At 47.7% G+C, this 17,169-nt stretch overlaps 1 protein-coding gene across 4 annotated transcripts; it reads right to left on the reverse strand.

Annotated features, from left to right (window-relative positions):
* Window positions 1–338: 338 nt before the first annotated feature.
* LOC133342827 (dynein axonemal intermediate chain 2-like) lies at window positions 339–16,469 on the reverse strand. Of its 4 annotated transcripts, none has more exons than XM_061552129.1 (14): window positions 16,317–16,420; window positions 14,194–14,449; window positions 13,537–13,698; window positions 12,933–13,051; window positions 12,564–12,706; window positions 10,706–10,819; window positions 8,567–8,706; window positions 7,453–7,575; window positions 5,369–5,592; window positions 4,867–5,002; window positions 3,334–3,480; window positions 2,667–2,903; window positions 1,652–1,692; window positions 339–1,088 (listed from the first exon to the last, which is right to left on the reverse strand). In XM_061552129.1, the coding sequence occupies exons 2-14, from the start codon at window positions 14,374–14,376 to the stop codon at window positions 935–937; spliced, it is 1,923 nt and encodes a 640-aa protein (XP_061408113.1). In that variant the 5' UTR covers window positions 14,377–14,449; window positions 16,317–16,420; the 3' UTR covers window positions 339–934. The 4 variants fall into 4 exon arrangements, with proteins under 4 accessions (XP_061408113.1, XP_061408114.1, XP_061408116.1 ...); XM_061552130.1 differs by having other exon boundaries at window positions 16,362–16,382; XM_061552132.1 differs by having other exon boundaries at window positions 918–1,055; window positions 1,651–1,692; window positions 16,320–16,469.
* Window positions 16,470–17,169: the final 700 nt, after the last annotated feature.

Raw genomic sequence — 17,169 nt, forward strand, 5'->3', positions numbered from 1 at the left:
CGTAAGAGCGCAGTGTGGTCACCACATCTACACCTCTATATAAGGAATGAAACAGTTAGACTTCACAAATCTGGCTGTCGCCTGATGAAGCTGGTTGTAATTACTGGCGAAACGTAGTCAGATTGCAAATGTTGTGGCTTGGCTCTCCAACACACCGGTGTGCTGTACTAGTGTTCTGTTTACATGACAACCCTTACTAGTTGGCCGTGTCGGGTGGTGGCGGGTTTTAACAACACATTTATATATTTACGCGCTCTAACTCAAAAGAACTCAAATATTAATAACACAGTCGTTGTAAAATAAACCAAACAAATTAAATTCATTCTGTAAGGCACGTGCAATTTTTATTCTGTGTTTATTTGCAGAACTGCTATAATACATCAGACAGGAATCATCAAATGGACAGCAGATAATACAGGAGACAAAAGAGTGAACTGGAATATAATGAACCCGAAGGGAAATATCCATGCCAGGTGACCCAGCAGTGGGGTCAGTGGTTGGTTGAGCTGCTTCCAATTTCAGTCTGGCTGGGGGATAACTCGGCCCATCATCCCTTCAGGGTCACTCAAAATGAATGACCCCTTTGTGGTGATGTCAACAGTGGTTGTACAATGGAGGGAGTCACCTCTGCCATGGGAACGTGGAATTTCCACCACTGGCTTAGGGTTGTAACAGGAGATGAGCAATGCCTATTTTAAGCAGGCGATCACTTTAATGAAAAAACAGCCAAAAGAGGCACAAGGTGAATCGACATGAATGGATAAAGACAGTAGAGTGCAAAAGAAGCCGAGTTGAATGAAAGCAGCCTGAACATAGGCAAACTTGGCTTACATAGTACAACTCGAACATAGACACACTTGTCTTAGAAGACATAGTACAGGCTTCATTCCCATAGTATGTCTTGCGTATTACCAAGTTGAAACTCGAACAGCCGCTATAAACTCCAGGATGGAGTGCACGAGGCTATCCCCGTCGATGAGACCGGTGGTGCAGAGCCCGCGTCTCGCGCTGCCGATCGTGGCTCCACGCTCGGTGCAGCCAGTTCCTGGCTAATCCTGCAGACAGACGGCGGCGGCTTCACTCGCACTGCGTCCAGCGGCAAAGTCACACGCGTACGCGAGACACGCATTGAACAAATACAAAAATGCTAATGTGTCCATCTCCGATTCATTTAGTTCCTATTATTATTATTATCCAAAACGCCAGTATAATACATATTACACAACACTAGGTGCATAATGAAACATTCTAATGAAATTCCATTCTATGTTCATGATACGTGTATAAAACCGTGTATGAGAGAATGTTTTATTATTACAAATTCATGGAAATGAAATGATATTCCATCTTTTAGGCTCATGCGATCCACCAAAGCTCACTTCCAAAGTTATGGTTTCCAGGCATGCATAGCCACCACCACCACCCGGCGAATATTGGATGCTCTTTCTCTTGTGGTGTCTATCATTAGGCCAGGCGTTAGATTGCTCAGCAGGGCCACCTGGAACCTGCCCCTCCTGGTGCCAGCCCAGTAGCTGGCATCACACGAAAGCTTTCACTCGTAATCCTATTGTGCTGTTTCTCTTTGAAGATTTTGCCACGAACTACTGCAGGCACCATCAATATTATCAAAATAAAAAAGACGAGCATTACCTTTTTTCCTTCGTACTCCTCCTCCTCCAGAGCTCCCTTTTCCTGCACAAAAACAACATTGGGATGTTCTCATTCCAAGAGTTTACGTAAACAATAAATCAATAAAAGCCCCTGGCAAGTAACAATCTGTAAGTTTTCCATGAATTGCGCTGCAGTGGACGGCATTACTGGGGTTATGATTTTTGAACACTTGTAAGTTTAAAAATAACAGTCAACGTGATTTCCTGCTCAAATGACAATCGCGGCGGTGCTCGTTTCAGCCCTGACCCAGTAGTGGAACTTCTTTCCTTTGGTGGGGGTGCATCTATCCATACTACCACCACTGTTGACTTTTTCAAAGAGTGCAAGCTGGACCAGTTACACGCTCCCATTGCGAGCTGCCTGCTTCTAGTGCTAGGCCACCTGACCAGGTTATCAAACTGACAAAAGCCACAATCAATGTTCAGTCATAATTAGAGTAAAAGCTGAAACGTTATTGCTGCTGTAACTGTGTTCACACCATACCAGCAAGAGCATTAACATTTAATATTTTACTGGTTAACAATTATATATCAACATTTGCATATCCACATGTGCAAAGCAGCTACTTTTGAAGGCTGATATGCATTTCCACATGGGTTATTCAACAGACTCTTTCGCCAAAAAGTTAATGGCTCCTGCCAAATAATAACTTGAATCCTAACGTTAACACAGAAACATGGGCGGCAGAGCGGCGGCGCTGTGGTAACACTCCTCCCTCGCAGTAAGACGTCCCTGGGTTCAATTCCCGACACGGACGTCGTTCTGTGTGGAGATTTACCATTCTCCCCCTGTTCTGCATGAGTTTCCTGTGTGTTGTCCGGTTTCAGAACACAACAACTCAACGCACAAAGGCACTGGAAGCAGTAACCGAATCTGAGCGCTTCTTGCTGCCAGGCACGAGCGTTACCACCGTGGAACACTGCCGTCACTAAAAGAGCCCTTCATGCCAAACACGGCAGCATGGCTGGTGGGGAGGCCAGAGGCTTTGCCGGTACCTGCTCGTCGTCGCCGTGCCGGCGGCTCTCCTTAGCCGCGTGGCGGCTGCGCTCCTCCTCGATCGCCTGGTAGAAGTCGCGCTCGGCCCGCGCCACCAGGTCGTGGCGAGACTCCTCGGCCTGGCTCTCGCGCCCTTCCTCGTCACGTCCCTGCTCCGAGCGGCCCCTCTCCTTCAAACGCATCTCCCGGTGTCGCGCCTCCAGGATCTTCTCTCGCTTTGTCTCCCGCTCGAACATCTCGGCGTTGGAAGGCAGGCGGAAAAGGTGGCGTTAAACACCTATGCTCTACTTCAAACTTCCCCTTTCAAAAATGACACTTTGTCGACAGAATAATGGCTGCTTTTTTTTCAGTGGTACCCTACAAATCTGTATTCAGTAGGGGTCGATCCATTGTAGGACCCCACCTAAACCCAGAGTGTGGGAGACTGTAAGAGCAGATGTCTGAGGTGCCAGCTGTGCAACTTTTGCAGAATCTGACGCAAGGAGGCCTTGTAACTTGAGCAGCATTGGCCGCGACAATCTATTTATCTTGACGGACCTTGTAACATGCCATTAGTTCAGGTAAATCGCACGCAAATACTAAAGTGACTTTTCTGTGAAGACGGCTCCGAATGAAAGGAGGTCAAGGGTATCCCCAAACTGTAACGGAGGATGTGGCCTCACTTACTGCAGTGATGAGAGCCTTCTCATTGCGCTGCAGTGACGAGAGACCGGAGGAGAGCTCCAGGAGCGTCGCTGTGCCGTTCTGGGACCCACACGCCAAAAACCGCCCATTGTCCTGAATCCGCAGGCTGTGCAGGGGCTCATCGCTCACCTAGACACATAACGCAGGCAATGCCATTCCAAGGATGTACCTTTCCATGCTTCTTTGCACACTTTCCATTTCTGTCATTTTATTTGACAATGTCCAAGTTTTTGGTACGTGTTAAATACCATTAACATGGACTGCTTAAATACGTTCTTCTTTGGGCACGTGGGTACGTTATCCAATGTTAACCCAGTCACGGGAGCATGTCCGTGAACACAGACAGGCGGTGATGTGGCACAGTGACCGTGGACGAGCGTATCACATCCCACTGCGAGTGAAGCACCATGAGGCGCTGCATGCGGGTGGCGCCAGCTGCTGAAGGAGCAGAGGCAGCCCGCCTGGAGTCCGGCAGCGCTCCGGAGGCAGCAGCAGCAGCAGTGGGGATTGGTGGATCACACACAGATGTTGTCAAACCCCCTTCTTACCGGTGGCCGTTGAGAAAGAGCTGTACCCTGGCTCACCAGGAGAAGCGGCACAGCAAAGTGCGGACTAATATCATCATTCAACCTATAAGGGATAGAGTGTTTACCCCTTGCACACTGTGGGTTTTCCTGAATTATCTGATTTCCTCCCATTCATATGAACACTCATTAATCGGCTGGAAACATATTCATCTATATGCATTTAACGGCAGCAGTTTCTTTGGGGAAACTAAGGGACATGTCTCGGACCGTGTTCGTGAGCATAAGGCAGATTTGAAACACGGTAGGACCAATACTTCTGCCGTGGCTGATCATTGTTTTAATGCGGCTGGCTCACACGAAATTGATTTCTCTAAGACGATGGAACTTTGCAAGCCTACTGGCTATCAACAAAGATTCGTTCATGAAGCCATCCATATATACAGACACAGAGACAATTTCAACCGAGAGGAAGGTTATAGACTCAGCAATCATTCGAAAGATGTCATCAACCACTTTTGGTCATGACTTGATTTGTGTTTTCTTGTCATCCTCCACCGTCAGCAGTGTGGGTGTGTGGAGCGAGGTGCAATGCTTTGATTAGTGTAGACCTACTGCCGGTGTCAGAGCTTTCTCCGACATTAACATAAGCTGCCCCACCCATCTCTAAACCTTTATAAACAGCTCTTTGATTGGTGTAGACATACTGTCGGTGTCGAGCTTTATTCTACATTAACATTAGCTGCCCCACCCATCTCTAAACCTTTATAAACAGCTTGCCCTCAGAGGCTAACCTCCCTGTTCCTGATGATGACCGCTTGAATTGCGATCGAAACGTCGTGATATTTTTATTCACTTTATTTTTATTATTTTATTGTTATTTTTTATATCTACGTGACTTTACCGAAAGAACCATAGAATATGCATCTAACGTGTTTGCAGTTTGCATGAGTGCCGCTGTTATAAAAACGCGTATTGTTACTACGACTACCTGCAGAGTGAGAGTCGCATTGTTCTGCTTGAACAGCAGGTCCCACACGTCGAGCGAGCCATCCATCTTGGTGGTAAAGAAGACGGCCGGGCGCACCGGACTCCAAGAGCCGTCGGTCAGGTACGACATGTGGTACCTGCAGAGAACCACCACTTGGCTACTAACGCACAGCATCGCAGGGGCTCGCTGAAATGACCTTTACCCGAATTTTAAATCGAGTTGCCACCTGTTCAGGAAATTGAGATCTGCGTTCAAGTGGCAGGAATTGATTTGTAGTGAGATCTGGTTACCGGTATTTTGTTGAATTTCATTTTTACAATAACCTGCATAGTTTTGATAGACCTAGGCTGACTGGCGGATATGTTTAGGTGCCATCTGTAGAAAAGATGGCAGACCTAGTCTGAACTTTGAGACCGATCGTGAGCCAAGTGCTCCAGCCACAGCACCAGATGGCAAGGAACGGAATATAACAGTAAATACGTGACGGGTTCTTTGCACTCACTTTGTCCACATGATGGACGAGTCACGGATTTCTTCTGACCAGATGCGAGCGGTCCAGTCTCCAATGGTCAGGAAGTTTTTGGGAAAAAACGGATGTCGCTGCAGGGCGTAGACAGGACCGTGATGGCCGCTGTAGGTGCCCACGATTTTCTCCGCCGGGGTCTTGGCTTTGCGGTTGCAGGACACCACCATCCCCTGCTCTGTCCCCACCATGAACTTGGTGGGCTGCGTGGGACACGGCGTGTCAGGTTAATACGGGAGGATTCCCTCCTCAGACGCCAGTGATCGCTGCCAACTGCATCAAGATGTTGTCAGCTGGCAACATCCAGAAATTGTAGGAAAATGACAATTACATCAAACGCGCATGTCACTGTGAAATTGTAAGATATTCACTGTTATTCTTTGGGTCTTTCGGTAAAGTCGCGTAGTATCTATGTGACTTTACCGAAAGACCCAAAGAATATGAATTCCTGCAGTCACGAAAGCTTTAAGTCAAGATATTTACTGTTCTTTAAGACGAGGACCTTTTTTTGAATTTTAACACGTCATATTTTCCGGTTCTTTTCTTTCCAAAGGGAATTTTCAGGGAGAGCCAACTTTGGCAACTTCTCCTGCCTAATGTTCCTCATGTCCATCTTATGCTGCGCTTACCTTTGAACAAACGCGTCCATTGCTTTCACGGCTGTGCTGGCCGAGAACTCTGATGGACGCTCACCCCTCTCAATCCTCACTCCAACATCAAACTCACCGATCTAACTGCTGTCCTCCTGTCTGCAGGTGGTCACCGACTTTTGCACTCGACAAAAAGGTGTCAGTTTTGTTGCCAGATAGAAGGGTAAAGAACCAATTATCAACCATTACGGTGTTGTGCTGTGTTCTACTTTCCATTTGGAGTTGAATACATCGTTTGTAAAACTGGGTCTAGTTTTAGAAAACTGAATTTGATCGTGAAAAGTAACATATTGGTTTGGCAAAGATGAAAGTTTTAAATCAGTGCATATTACCTGTGATGGCAGATAGATCAGAAGAATCTGCCAAGTGCTCAGAGAAGCATGGAGAGGTGCATAGTCGGAATTACATTGGAAGTCAGAGGTATGAGCATGTGGATGAGAGAACAAATGCAGTTGTAAGACATCGATGGTATTGACTGTAAGTGGGTCTCTGTGGGACACAGCGCTAGATGGGACAATGGCCGGTGGATGCGACTCATGAAGGAATAGCAGCAAATGGAGAGAACAGGCCCGAGATGACAACAAGCAAAGAGATGGGCCGATGAAATCAACTCATTGGCAGGAGCGAGATGGATTGGGGCATCACAGAAACATGAGGTATGGTGACAGCATGGACATGCTTTCATCCAGCTATGGATCAACCATGGCTGATGATGATAATGATGTTCCGCTATACGATATACATTTGTCCCGATACTATACACTGCACACTGTCGACAACACTACACAAGTCACTAGTTTCACTCATAAACCAAAAGTGTGTTTGAAGCCCTAAATATTTACCCTTTAAACTATTTACTGCCTCATAAAAAGCCGAGACACGGAACGACATACATGGACGCTGCGATGACGCTGCACCAGCTCACTCCAGCAAATGAAACTCTGCTTGCCGACTGATTACGCCCTAATGAACCCGACACAGCATTGGTGCACGTAAGCACCGGTCGCACTGCTTAAAGTTTAGAGAGATTTACATCCTATTAGTACTGCAGTATCAAACTATTCAATCCATAGATGTTAAAACACGTAAAATATGTGCACTGCATGTATACACCTCTCAGCCTTGTCTAGACCACCAGCTCAAAAAGAACTGAACGCATGGCTATTTTGTATTTTTTGAGGACTCATCAGTGCAGTCGTTCGTGTTCGCTGCTGCCATAAGTCTCTGGGAGCCAAATATGTGGGAGGCTTGTTACCTTCACAATAAGGAGATCCATTAACTAGTCTCAAGGCAACAATAATTCAACCATTCATTAAATACGCACCTGCGAGTGTGAAGACATGATTTAATATTAAGAAAAAACACTTACAATTATAATAGTAATGGTTATTATATTCAGTCAGTCTGATGTACCATGGTGGGCTCAAACTCCAGACAGGTGGCTCCCATTGCGTTGTCTAAATCCCCTTTCTTGGCAGGGTCGAGCGCGAGGCGTTCCATGGGCTCCGTCATCCTGCGCACGTCCCACCACAGCACCTGCCACACGGACGCCCAGACATCTCACCCTCCACCCTGGACAACCGCCCACCCGCCCGCGCGCCAAGCCTATGCAACTCATGTCGCCTCCACAGTGCTGCTGCTGGATTACAGGCGTGTGCCCGGCTAATATATGACTATATCTTATTAACACAGGGGACTCTTAGCTCAAGGGCAGGGTGGCAAAGTGGTAACACTTGTGCCTCATCCTGGGTTTGATTCCCAACTCTCTCCCTGTTATGCATGGGGTTTCCTCTGGGTTCTTAGTTTACTACCATAGCTAAACACACCCACGCGCGCAATGCTACTGGTATTGGCGAACACATCCCAAGGATGAGAAATTATCTGCAAATTACTCAATTGGGATAACATGTAGCAGCAACATCGCCCCCTCCTGTTGAAACTTGGAAGGACCCTCCTGAAAAAGAGTATTGAGACTTTCCTGGGTAAACAAGCATCATATTACTTAATAATAAATAACTACACTAACCAGGGGAATGCTGGGGATGGGGGTTGAGTATTTATCCTCACTCAATGGGTCTAGAGCAGTGTTCCCAACCATTGTGCACCCGCGGGCCCAACTGTAAACCCTCCAAAAACTTCTGCGAGTCACCGTGCAGTAAAAACGTGGTGTTTTGTGACACAAAAACCAGATGTGCAACAGTTCCGCCGATTTACCACCAGTGGCCAGTGGACCGCAGCTTAGGACCCACTGTTCTAGATGGTACGTTGAATTTGTGATTATGACATGATCGTCCACCACTGGATTGTGTTTCCTGCAAGGTCTACAAGCACATGTGATCACGATTCACTTCCACTGGCTGTACAAAGAAGTTAGTATCACCAAAGTGTTTGCATCTCACGTGGTTCCAGTTTCTGCTCTATGCAATTCATCAGTATGAGGAATAACCAAGAACACTTCCAAGTGCAGTATTACTGTCCACCGTTAGCCTTCACTGACCACCGGCGAGGAGCGAACCGTGCAACACACCTGCCCGTCGGTGGAGCACGAGAAGAACTCGGTGCCGGTCTTGGACTGCTGCCAGATGACCTTGTAGACGGGGTCCCGGTGGCTGTGCTCGATGGCCGTGGTCTCCACGGGCTGACAGCCCTTGCGTGTGTCCCAATAGGCTACAGACGTGACAAGGAACGTGGTTTTTATTTTTATTAAGACATTCTGTGACTGTTGAAAGTAATATTAATGTAGGCTTATATTTCCGAGGAATAGTGGCTCTTCGATGATGACTGATGTTAAACTTTGACTACCATGTGATATCAGTGGCTTTATGTGATTGGCCTCCAGGTCAGAAGGCACGCGTGTCCAGCCACACAATACCTGCGACTGTCGGTGATTGGTTGCCAACACTTTTCATATGAAATCAGTGCAATGGACAGGGACAGCATAACCCCAGCAGGAGACTGCACATGCGGTGATAACCACAGCACAGCAGGAGTCAAGCGTGCCGGCAAATCCTCTACCTTCACGGTGAGGAGCTTCGACTTCAATTGTGCTCATCGTCAGCCTTTAATACATGAATTTAAAGTCACGTCTGACTCTACTTTCATAGCATCTATGGCATTCCACACAATTGTCTGGCTGATAGTAAACATTTTATACACATGGGCAGCCTCCAATAATAGCAGACACTTAGACGACATAACCTGCAGTTATGATGTCATGGTGCCCTGTGGAATCAGTGGGATTGGGGAACGGTAGTGAAGTGGTTACCGTACTGCGCTACGAACACGGAGACCCGAATGCTATTGCTGCTCATGACCAACAACAGTGACGATTATCTTCTGAACCAATCCTGTGCCTCCCCTAGGTCGATTCAGCGTCAAATGAGTACCTGGTAGAATGTGTAAACATCACCACTAGGGAGACAGAGGCAGCTGGATGTGGTGCTGCGACACCCCTTGTGTGCCGTGCCGTCCTTAATAGGTGCTAGCTAACAGCACTTGCCCCTACAATCCGTTAAGGCTGTACTGGGGATCTTTGTCTCTATATAATCGGCTAACATTCTATCTGCATCAAATCTGTGATGAGAATTCCCATCACAACAGAGAATGTACGCACGCCGGAACACAAATAGATTTAAACTAGATTCGAAGCTTTCGTGACTTCAGGAATTACTCTTTAGTTCTTTCGGTAAAGTCACGTAGAAAATATATTTAAATAATAATAAAATACGACGTTTCGGTTGTAACACAAACAACCATCATCAGGTAAGGATGAATGATAAAACACAGACACGGGAACAACACAGGCAGACACGCATGCAGAGAGAGACACACACAAAGACACACCGGGCGTGACACACACCAAGACGAACAGAAGGACAACGAATCTGTGCCGAGGCCTTAAATAGAGAGGGGGGGGAGGGGCCGGGGCAGAGAGAGGACTGGGGAGGTGGGACCAGCTGACGCACGAGGGGACAATGAGGGAGCAGTGTGGAATTCCGGACCACAGTGGCCGAAGGAGGGACGATGGTTTAGAGCAAGAAAATCGAAAGTTTGAGAAAGCAAATTTAGTAAAATTAAGAAGTGTAACGCAATGCACCACAGAGGGTCGGTTAACACACAGTTAACGCATAGCCTGGTTGATTAACGTTTTTCCAAAGATTGCTGAATTAGAAGTAAAGTGTGATAAAACACAGACACGGAAACAGCATAGGCAGACCCACATGTAGAAAGAGACGCAACACAAAGACACACGGAAACAGCATAGGCAGACCCACAAGCAGAAAGAGACACACAACACAAAGACACACGGAAACAGCATAGGCAGACCCACAAGCAGAAAGAGACACACAACACAAAGACACACGGAAACAGCATAGGCAGACCCACATGTAGAAAGAGACGCAACACAAAGACACACGGAAACAGCATAGGCAGACCCACAAGCAGAAAGAGACACACAACACAAAGACACACGGAAACAGCATAGGCAGACCCACAAGCAGAAAGAGACACACAACACAAAGACACACGGAAACAGCATAGGCAGAACCACATGTAGAAAGAGACACACAACACAAAGACACGCCGAACTGTGCTGTATGAACTGATGGCAAATACACGTTAAAGGGCCCGCGTAATCATACACGCGCGGTTGCTATGTACGAACCAATCTGGCCATTGTATGAGCCAGCCACGAGGATGTGTGAGTCCTTCGGGTTGTACTCCAGGCACACGAGGGGAGATGCTGGCTTCAGAGTGAGTTCCGGCTTATTGGGGGTTTCTGAGCGCAGAGAAAACAAGCATCGTTACCTAACATGAGACATGATTGGAACATGTTTCAATGATAATAATAATAATTTAAACTTGTGACGCGCACAGAATAAGTTCACTCTCGTAGAGAGAACACTCAGAGATGCAAAGAGCTACCACAGACATGCAGGAAGGCAGCCACCACATGATTAGCCGGCAGCCCCAATTTCCCTCGTTAAATCTTGACTCAAAGCTTTCGTGACTGCAGGAATTCATACTCTTTGGGTCTTTCGGTAAAGTCACGTAGAAAAAAAAAATCACGACGTTTCGATCGCAACGCATGCAATCGTCTTCAGGTGAAAAAATACAGCAGGCGGACTGCTGAGGCAAGAAGAAATGTAGCGAGAGAGCTACTGCAGCCAAAGGTTATATAGGTTTGAGATGGGTACAACCCAAGGGTAAGTGGGCGGGGCTAGAGATGGAATTTGCAGTAAATGTAAGATCGCAGAGCTAGATATACCTCGGCTATTATGCTACTTGAGATGAGCATGTCAATGTGTTAATGTAACTCCACGACTACGGTGCTAAAGAAGCCATTGTAGTGCTCGAGATGAGAGATTAGCATGTCAATGTGAGACGGCTCCCGCAGCAGCGGCTGTGTTAATGAGAGACATTCAGCCTATTAAACAACGAGCGCCACCACCGCATCGAGGAAAAGGGAGCAGCAGCTATGTTAGTGAGACATTTAGCCTGTTAATGTGAAGACATTAAACAAGGTAATGTAACTCAGAGAGTCGGAAAAACCTGCTAACATAGGCAGGTAGGATGGAAGCATCACAGCCAGTGATGACTTTACCTGGTAAAATAACGTCATTCCAATGATTGCTCAGTTTGTACCCATCTTCTCAGTTGAAATTGTCTGTATTTATATATCTGGATGGCTTCATGAACAAATCTTTGTTGATTGCCAGTGGGTTTGCATAGTACCTTCGTCTTGGAGAAATCTATTTCATGTGTGCCCACAGCGTTAAAACAATGATCAGCCACGGCAGAGGTGTTGGTCCTACCGTGTTTCAGATCCACCTTGTGTTCACGAACACGGTCTGAGACATTTCGCTTAGTTCCCCCAATGTAACTACTGCCGCAGGCACAGTTGAGTTTGTAGACGCCGGGGTATTGCATGTCAGGGATCACATCCTTCACAGATGGGATCAGATCACGAATTTTATGTACTGTGTTAAATCGGACCTGGATCTTGTATTTGCTCATGATTTTGGAAATATTTTAGTGATCCCTGCTATGTATGGCAAGGTGATGGTTTTGATTGGGTCCTGAGGTGGTTCTCTCCCAACAGTTGGGGTGACAGCTTTACGGATTGTGCAATCCTAGTTAAGTTTAAAGTTATTTTGTATAACCAGGTGAAAACTCAAGGGATGATGATGAGTCTCGATTGCAAGAGTGATCCAAGTCACCAAAATGGAAAAAAAAATATGAAATAAAGTTTCAGCAGTGAAGCAAATAGAAATTAGAACCAAACCACTGTGTTGTCGCAGGGGAAATTGAAGATATTGCACCAATATAAATCAACGTGAAGTATTTTCTGCAAAGTGAGTTGGCTCAGGCAGATTCGTTGCAGACCAATTATAGCACAATTCCAATTAAGTTACAAAAGTATTGTGTATGGTGACTACTGTAATAACATGTAAAGAGCCAAGTATGTATGTGATGTATGTGGTGGTGGTGGTGGTAGCAGTTTTCTGCAGCTTGCCACTCGCCTATGTCCCAAATGTAGGAGTCGGAGCTTGTGCCCGACGTGGCCCCTTGGAATTCCAGACAGGAGTAAGCCACTGCCAGCTTACGTCCTGCATCGGGGTGCCATGACAGGTGTGTGGCTGTTCGTTTCAGCTCATTTGGATCTCTTCCAGAAAAAAAGAAAGCACAACATTTACATCTGTGGCAACAATCTTCGGCAATGTCAACAGAGACAGGGTGTATGTATGTTGAACTTATTTCGCGTCGTACGCAGCCAACTGCGCTAATCGGAGAATTTTCCTTCAATTAGATAATTATGCATGAGAAGTACTGCCCAAAAGCAGAAGGTCAATGTGAAGACAGCAAGAGATCAGAAAAATCTGGATACCCACTGAAAAACGTTGATTGTTTTAGCAGAAGGCTGCTCCTCCTCCACCTCCACAGACTCAGCCTCAAAGTACTCCTGGTAGATATTGATGGCATTATTCTGCTTCACACAGTGCTCCATCATCTACGGGTGAACAACGCAAAAAGACAAGGTTGCACTAATTACCCTATGTGTGCACGCAGCCCTTGGCAAAGTAAATTGTGTTCTGGAAGCATGCCAGCTATTTGCTTGTATTAACTCATTACTTGCATAATCCTAGGGAAGGCTACAGATTGTCAAGTGATTCAAAGACTGACTTAACAATGTCATGGTCATGTAAATGAACAATACAAATCAGCAATATCCCTTTTCCTTTGTGGGTCTGATACTGGACATAACGATCCATTTCCGATTGTCTACATATGTGATAATAAATAACAATGAAACCCAAAATATACAAAGTAACACAACAAAGTAGGTCATCTAAACCTTTAAACAAATCATCAGATTTGGTTTATTTATTGTGTTAAAAGCACCATAATTTTACACACTCGTGACAAGAAATTGCAACGTTCCACAACCATCGTGCCAAGTGAGTGCAGCATCTTTCGCTGGCATGCAACGCTTACAGTGCCCAAGTGTGTGATGATGTTCACGTAATTTTCATCCTTCTCCACTTTCTTGCGGTAGCGAATGGTCTGCTCTGCTTCCTGCGGATTGACATCTTTTGGCCAGCCACCTTCCACATGGTTTACACCTTTACTTTCTGTGTCAAAGCGTTCCGTGTTCACCTGTGAGATGAAATGAGATGGAAAGTGACAACAATTTTACAATGACAATCGCAAGAAAACCACAATTCTATCTATAATCGAAGTTAAAATACTTGTCATTATGCCCCATACAGTAGGCCCGTGCTTCTCAAATTATTTCATTCTACATTACTCACTTTCGAGCTTGCTCGTCCTGTACGGCACACCATGTGGGCCTGGGTGGGTAGGAATGCGTTGTAGCTAAGAGGGGGTTGAGAGGGCTGGGAGTTGACGGTCGTGTGCCACACTGTGCATGCGTACATACATTATGTATGTTGAACTTCTTTCGCACCGTACATAGCCAATCGTGCTATCGGAGCTGCATAGGTGACCAATGGCGAGGGGAGGCCTGTCCTCGAATTCAGAAAATGGCGTGGCACACCTGGGGCCTTGCCGCGGCTGCACAGCAGCTGGGAAGGACTACAGCAGGGCAACGCAGCCGAGCGGCACTTGTGAGACGCGAACGGCTGCACCTACCTCGTGCTCGGACATCTCCTGTACGCACTGCACTCCGATGTCACACGGGTTGCGAGAAATGTAGTCGGCGGCCAGGCTCGGATCGGGCAATATGTCAACGTGCAGCTCGGCCGGGCGGTCAGAGAAGTTGCATTGGCGTCCAAACTCATTGCGCTTCTTGGTGTACACGTACACAATCTCCATCTCCACTCGTTGTGTCAGGCCGGCCTGATAGGCGGCACCCAGACACTACCACGTTTCCGCTTCTGTTTCTAACCTGCAGAGAAACACAAAGGGTACAATGAAACACTTTTTTGTATTACTCAAGCAAACTCTTTTTTATTTTACCAGGTAAGGCCCACTGAGCTGTATAGTTATTTTAAAGTGGCCTGGCCACAAATGATAGCTCAACAAAGTGGCTTATCATCACGTGGAAATTTATACCAGCCAAATACTCTAAATGCATGTTCCTCAGCGTGGAGGGAAAGAGTGGAGAACCCCGAGAAAAAACCACGCGCCCACGGGGAGAACATGGAAACTCCAAATATACAGCAGCATTCAGCGTCGGGATTGAAGCCACGCTTTCCTCCATACCAGGCGAGGTAGTTAACACCTCGCCACCGCAGCACCCATTAACATGTACATTCAATGCACAAGTATTAGCTATTCGTCCAAGGGACAGAGCTGGAATTGCTACCACCTAAAGTAGCAAGACTTTAGTCATACCGATGTATTTATTCGGCGAGTACGAGTGAATGACTTGCCCGCTCACTAATTCCACATGGTTCTCGCACCATTCACTCACTACTGCTGTTCACATAAAGACATTGAGACCACTCTCGTCATGTGACCTCAGGTGGTACCGACAAGTGAGAACATCCGGTCTGGGCTGGTGCACGACACGAACCAGTGGCTGGAAACGAATCTCAATCTCGGGGAACAAGCGTGGTTAATGTACGGGAGGCATGCGGGACACTATCCACAATAAATCAGCACCACCATTTCCTGGCCACCTTTACTGCCCCGCATCTACAACATCCGGGAAGCCCTGTTAGTAACCACACACTAACCAGACCCTCACATGCTTAGCTTGTATGAGATCCGTGACTTACTCATATGTGAACGGATCATTCAAACAAACACTTGGTTGACGATACAAGTGTGGCTGAAACACGTACACAGTGTTAGTGGTTGTGGTTGGTGGACACACACCCACGTGGAGGATACCGGCCGTACACCGCTAAGTGACGGTGACGTCACCGCGGCGCCTGTGCCAGGCCAGGTGCACATTGAGGCCACGTGAAGTGTCGAAGGCTCGCTGCCAGGAGGTCACGGAACAGGCCCTGGTGGTATACCATGGGTTGTTGACTAGACTGAGATGACTTGCAGATGCACAAATGGTGTGCGGTGCACACAGACACACTCACAGGGGGTGGACACTCATAGGGGGTGGACACACACAGGGGGTCGACACTCACAGGGGGTGGACACACACAGGGCGTGGACACTCATAGGGGGTGGACACACACAGGGGGTCGACACTCACAGGGGGTGGACACTCACAGGAGGTGGACACTCACAGGAGGTGGACACACAGGGGTTGGACACTCACAGGAGGTGGACACACACAGGGGGTGGACACTCATAGGGGGTGGACACACACAGGGGGTCGACACTCACAGGGGGTGGACACTCACAGGAGGTGGACACACACAGGGGGTGGACACTCACAGGGGGTGGACACTCACAGGAGGTGGACACACACAGGAGGTGTACACTCACAGGAGGTGGACACACAGGGGGTGAACACTCACAGGGGGTGGACACTCACAGGGGGTGGACACACAGGAGGTGGACACTCACAGGGGGTGGACACACACAGGAGGTGGACACACAGGGGGTGGACACACACAGGAGGTGGACACCCACAGGAGGTGGACACTCACATGGGGTGGACACTCACAGGGGGTGGACACACACAGGAGGTGGACACTCACAGGGGGTGGACACTCACAGGGGGTGGACACTCACAGGGGGTGGACACTCACAGGGGGTGGACACTCACAGGTGGACACTCACAGGGGGGTGGACACACAGGAGATGGACACACACACAGGTGGACACTCATAGTGGGTGGACACCACAACCTGGTTGACCGGCGGTCGTCCTCCCCGGCCGAGTCGCCTCACCAAGTCGCCTCGTCCGCGTCCTCGGCGTCTCCATGGCGACGAGGCGGGGGGGGGCGGGGCCGTCCCCCGTTGCCAGGCGCGAGGTTTTCCCTCCGTCTGGGCGCCCCGCCCCCACGCGGCAGTGACGCGTGAAGTGGGGGCGGGGCCTGTCGCGTCTGTTGTTGTTATAAAGGAGCCATAAATTAATAGACAACAACACGTGAATATTAAAACACGGACATTTTTTACTTGCACAGTAAGGTCATTGTATTTTTTCATTGGCTAAACAGCCGGATAATGCGACAAATCGCTAACCTTAAACACCCAGTCGTTCGTAACAGTCGAAGGCGGTATAGTACTATAGTAATAGAGCAAGTGCAGAGTCACTGAACCGGAATTGATAGCTTGAAAGCATTTAGCGCGGGGCCCTTGAAAGTGCGGGCCCCGTAGAATCTGTAGCTACTACATATATGTAGTAGCTACTACTATATATAGTAGCTACACGTGTAGTAGCTGCTACTGGTCGCTCGCCCACAATGCGGGAGTTCGACACACATCCCCATGTAGGAACGCAGAGCTCGGGAAATCGTTGGGAGGTTGAGGGTTAACCACCCCTCTCCCCTTCCTCCCCCAATGTTGCCGTGGGTTTTATCGCGGTGTTCTGTTTGCCTCCCGATGTGTAGCGATGCAGTTGACTAAACAAGCCATTGTCTTTGCGCTGTTCGTCTTTGAGCGTCCTCTGGTCTAACCCTGTGTGAGACTAAAGAAAGCTCTCTCTGGTGTGGACCAATCAGTTTGAAAAACAATGCATATGGAGTGATATTAATCT

This window comes from Lethenteron reissneri, chromosome 16, assembly GCF_015708825.2.
Source record: "Lethenteron reissneri isolate LAM-NWPU_2019-01 chromosome 16, ASM1570882v1, whole genome shotgun sequence".
NCBI classification, from domain to species: domain Eukaryota; kingdom Metazoa; phylum Chordata; class Hyperoartia; order Petromyzontiformes; family Petromyzontidae; genus Lethenteron; species Lethenteron reissneri.

Excerpts from the sequence above, each read along its gene's own strand:
- LOC133342827 (XM_061552129.1), bottom strand. The coding sequence starts at position 14,376 with ATGGAGATTGTGTACGTGTACACCAAGAAGCGCAATGAGTTTGGACGC. Across the intron at positions 8,707-10,705 it reads CTCATACAATGGCCAGATTG|CCTATTGGGACACACGCAAG; the intron begins GTTCGTACATAG and ends TCACGTCTGTAG. Across the intron at positions 1,089-1,651 it reads GAGGAGTACGAAGGAAAAAA|AGTGCGAGTGAAGCCGCCGC; the intron begins GGTAATGCTCGT and ends GCCGCTGGACGC.